At 56.3% G+C, this 4,255-nt stretch overlaps 1 protein-coding gene across 3 annotated transcripts in view; it reads right to left on the reverse strand.

Moving 5' to 3' along the window:
• The window catches only part of LOC102975470 (interleukin-36 receptor antagonist protein), a 42,111-nt gene extending 38,286 nt beyond the window's left edge, over positions 1-3,825 (reverse strand). Inside the window, exons 1-5 of one of the 3 annotated variants that reach the window (XM_007112630.2) lie at positions 3,749-3,825; positions 3,530-3,583; positions 2,126-2,211; positions 999-1,126; positions 7-827 (exon numbers count right to left, since the gene is read on the reverse strand). In XM_007112630.2, coding sequence (XP_007112692.1) covers positions 603-827; positions 999-1,126; positions 2,126-2,211; positions 3,530-3,558 — 468 coding nt within the window. In that variant the 5' untranslated portion in view covers positions 3,559-3,583; positions 3,749-3,825 and the 3' untranslated portion in view covers positions 7-602. Of the gene's footprint in view, positions 1-6; positions 828-998; positions 1,127-2,125; positions 2,212-3,030; positions 3,248-3,529 lie in introns of those variants that run through there. The other 2 variants (XR_008618791.1, XM_055088874.1) reach the window with 2 other exon arrangements.
• Between the last annotated feature and the right edge of the window lie 430 nt (positions 3,826-4,255).

Consider the following 4,255-nt stretch of genomic DNA (forward strand, 5'->3'; position numbering starts at 1 on the left):
GCGGCACGTGGGATCTTCCCGGACCGGGGCACGAACCCGCGTCCCCTGCATCGGCAGGCGGACTCTCAACCGCTGCGCCACCAGGGAAGCCCCAAGGTTGTACTTTTTTTTTTTTTCAGTTGACAAAGATCACAGTCTGAGGTTCCCAGAAGGACATGAACTGTGGGGAACAGTATTCCACCAGCCCAGGAGACCCCTTGGAGGCTGGATCCCACCTCTTGGAATCTCAGAAGACTGGGACCAATCCAGGTCTAAGCACAGGATTGTTACCTGTACGTTACCACGAAGCATGAAGGATTTCCGCCGCTCCCCTGCCCCTGCCCCTGCCCCTGACCCCTTAGGGGTTTATCTTAGGGGTTTACCTTTCTGCAAGGTTTCACATCAGTAGTGCCATTCAGCAGAAAAGAAAACTGTGGACTAAGCCCCAAATCTCAGAAGGATTTACCCAAACTGGGAAAGAGGTGGAGGAAGAGTGGCCGTGTGCCCAGCCCCTCCACGGTGGAGGCCCTGAGGGCAGAGGCGGGTTGCTCACCGGGTCTCCTCCTACACCTCCTGGCCCTGCCCAAGCTGGCCCACCCAGGGAGCCCTGGGGGCATGTTGCCCTAGTCACACTGCTGGAAGTAGAAGTCGGTGATGGGGCCATCCCAGCTGGTGTCCTTCGGGAGCTGAGTGACCCGGAGAGGCTGGTCTGCTTCGGGCATGGTGCAGAGAAACCAGCCCGGGAAGGCGGCCAGCTCGAAGCTAGAGGTGAGCCCCGTCTCCCGCCGGTAGAAGGTGAATCTCTTGGACTCCTCGGCACTGTGGTAGAGCTCCATGATGTTCACTGGCTGCAAGCAGAGGGCACGGCAGGTGGGTGAGGGGTAGGAGCCGGCCCCAAGGCACAGGGAGGCGGAGCCATAATTAACAGAACCCTGGAGGGAGAGGAGCCCAGGAAGCCGTGCGATCAGCATTTTTGACTTAGTGAAGCCACGTGGCGAGGCTGCCCCGACAGGACCCACCTCTAGTTTCAGGGTCGGTTCCTGCCCCGTCCCACACGACAGGCACTGGCTCCCACCCTGGACGCCCAGGATGACTGGAGAGAGCTTGGCATCCAGAGACCGATTAGGGACAACGCTGATCGCCTCACCTAGAGGAAGGAAGCAGATGCAGGGACCCTGGCCGCCCTTCCCTCCCCCTCTGCCCCGTCGTGGGCTGTATCAGGCATCCTGGCCCCAGGCTGGACAGTCGGGGAGCCTCATAACAGCTGTCACGTAGGGAAGGGTGGTCTCCTGCCAGCTGGTCCAGCGGAAGTCAGGGCAGATAGCACACGGTACCGCCTCCCAACCCCACGCCCACTCCAGGGTCAAAAGTTCAAGTCTTCTCCAAGCCCCAAGGGAGACTGACCACCTCTTTTAATGCCCCTCGACCTTCCAGCCTCTTTTCTGTAACCTGTGTTGATAAGCCTCCCATTAGAGATAGTTGGTATCTTTCCACCCACTGTGAGATTCCTGAGAACAGAAAAGGGTCTCATTTTTCTCTGTAAAATCCCTCCATCTCACGCACGCACGCACTCAGCCTCACAGAGGGCTCTGCCTGGCCCCAGTGCCCCGTAAGGCTGTTCTAGGTGAGTGGGTATGTGCCACTCTAGAGAGAAGGTGCTGGCACACTGTGTGGGGTGGCGTGAACAAGCACGAGGCCGGATGGTGCCACCTGAAGCTCTGGGCCCCACCACTCTGAGTGACCGAGGACCCCCAGAGCGCCGAGAGGACCAGGGGCAAAGGGGCAGAAACCCACTCCCACGTGGGAGTAAGGGTGTAGACAGCCTGCTTTAGTGCTCTCCTCAGCACTGGCTCCCCAGAAAAAGGGATGTTGGACCCAAGTCCACCTGTGAGGAAATGACAAAACAGCCATCTTGGAAAATAATCGCACCTTTGCATCGAGGCTTCCGGTGGGACTGGGGCACGGCGCCACGCTGGAAGGTGTGGTGTTTTATTTGTCCTTGCTCAGAGCCTGGGCAAGTAGCCCCGTCTAGTGTGTCAGGCCCAGGGTCCATTGGCTTGTGCCAATGTTTTTAAGCCCGCTTCAGGCCCCCTCCCCTCGGAGTATTTAGAAACCTAGGGAAGTAGGGTCCTGTTTTGCCACCAACCTTTAATGACCTTCCCTGCTTGCAGCCCTCCGGCTTGAAGCTGGTTATTGTGCAGATAAAGCATCTTCAGCGTTGCATCCTTCATTCTAAAACATCAGGACAGGATGACACTCAGGGCAGGTGGTGGGTGCTCCAGCTTGCCTGGGCTCTGGAGGGTCCCCCAGTCTCAGGCACTGTCACCCTCTCTTCCCACTGAGCCAGAAGTAATGGCACAACCTTCTCTCCCAGCCCTGGGGGCTCGTGCCTACCGCCGGGACAAGGCCACAGCCTCCCATCTGAGTCTGGGGTTTGCCCCTTCATCCTATTCAATCTGTTCTACGCTAACCAGACTCTTCCCTGTGTCATGTTGGAAAAGAAACTAAACTGAGTCAGAGTCCTGGGTTCTCATCCTGGCTCTGCCACCGTCACTGCCGAGTCACAACAGACAAGTTATTCACCCTCTCTGGGCCTGAGTGTCCTCACTGATAAACTAAGAAGATGGGACAGATGCTGCCCAGGCTTCTTCAGGATTAAAACGTGCCTTGATTGACTTCCGCCTTTACTCCTGCTTGGTGCATTTACTTCCACTTGGCCATATGCTCCCTACCGCGTGAGGGATTTCTTGACGTTTAAAAGTCTTTCATTTTGCTTTTCAAATTTAATTCACACCTACAATCTCAGCTGATTTTCTGACGTCCTGTGAGGCGACAGCTGTACTCTAAAAGGGGTTCCTCCAGGTGTGTACAAATTGGTTCAATGCTGACTGAACACAATTAAACAAATCTCTACTTCAGAGTGACTAATATGCCGAGTTGTGCTACGGTCCTCTTTTAAGGGGACCTAGAAGGCATATTTCCCACATTTCCTTGACCGAGGAGTACCACCGTAGAAAGCCACTCGTAGGACTGGGGTTCCACAGAACGCACCTTGGGAAAAGCTATCCTAGACTCCGAGTTCAGTGAGAGCAAGATTCTTCTCATTCACTGCTGCAGAAGTCCAGATCATTGCAGAGCCCCTGGCTCAGCACATGCCAATGGACAGACAGACTGCCTGACAGAAGAGTTTTGCTGTTGCTGTTTTGTCCAGGAGGGCAGCAAGGAGGTAGTGGTTGCATTGACACCTCTTCACTGCAGTGGGTGGTAACAGCAGGGCTCCAAGCCGGGCCTCCTAACTCCCGTTCTCGCTAGGAGGGATGAGGCCACAAGCCCCTCTCATCAGGGAACCCCCAGGAGAGGGCCTGCCCCCGTCTGAAGAGGCGGGAAGAACTTCTCTAAGGGCAGGGAGTTGCCGTTCACACCTTCCCAGCTGCCCACCCCACCTGCGGGACAATCACAGCGCCCTCCCCGGAAAGGCTGGACAACAGATCTACCCAGAACTCACTCCCCCGCCAGAGGACACGGCCCACGCAGAGGCTCAGATACTCACCGGAAGCACAGCGCCCCACTCAGGACCATCTCGAGCTTCTGTGTGTAGACTCTCCTATTTTGAGATAACAGAAAATCTTAGGTGCAGATAGAGGCTGAGCTGCCAGGGGCCTCAGTAAGCAGCCTCCTGAGCGCCCCCCGGCATATGAACAGCCCCCAAGGATCAGGGGATTCTAGGCCTGGGGTCAGGAGAGGTGAAGCCCAGCTCCCCAGAGGACACCTCAGAATGCTCCTCTCTCTTGGCAGGGCCCGTGGTGTCTGCCTGCTCCTCCGAGGTTGCCTCAGCCCTTTCAATGACGCCCTAGGGAGGGGCCCCTGAAACTGCCTCAACCTCAGGAGAGGCAGGATTTCCAGAGTGATTTCACACCACCTTCCAGAAACACCTGCTGTTCGTTATCTCTCTCAGGGAGGGAAGCTGCTGGAGGCAGTTTCTTCTAGCAATTCTGAAGAACTTCCAGGGGCTTTCCAGCCCTTGGTGAGCCCTCAGCTCCTGGACATCTGGCCCTTCCAGACCCAAGGGTACCATGCAGAGAGCAGCTCAAGGAAAGCAGATTTTAGAACAACCCCCTTTCCTCCTTCCTCCCTCCCCTCCTTCCTTCTCTCCCTCTTTTGTTCCCTCCCTCCTTCCTTTCCCTCTCTTCCTTCCTTCCTTTCTGCCTTTGCCAGGACTACGGGAAATGCTGGAGGTGGAGCTCTCCTGCTTAGGGGATGTTAAGTCTATGTATTC

Source organism: Physeter macrocephalus, chromosome 12 (genome assembly GCF_002837175.3).
Source record: "Physeter macrocephalus isolate SW-GA chromosome 12, ASM283717v5, whole genome shotgun sequence".
NCBI classification, from domain to species: Eukaryota; Metazoa; Chordata; class Mammalia; order Artiodactyla; family Physeteridae; genus Physeter; species Physeter macrocephalus.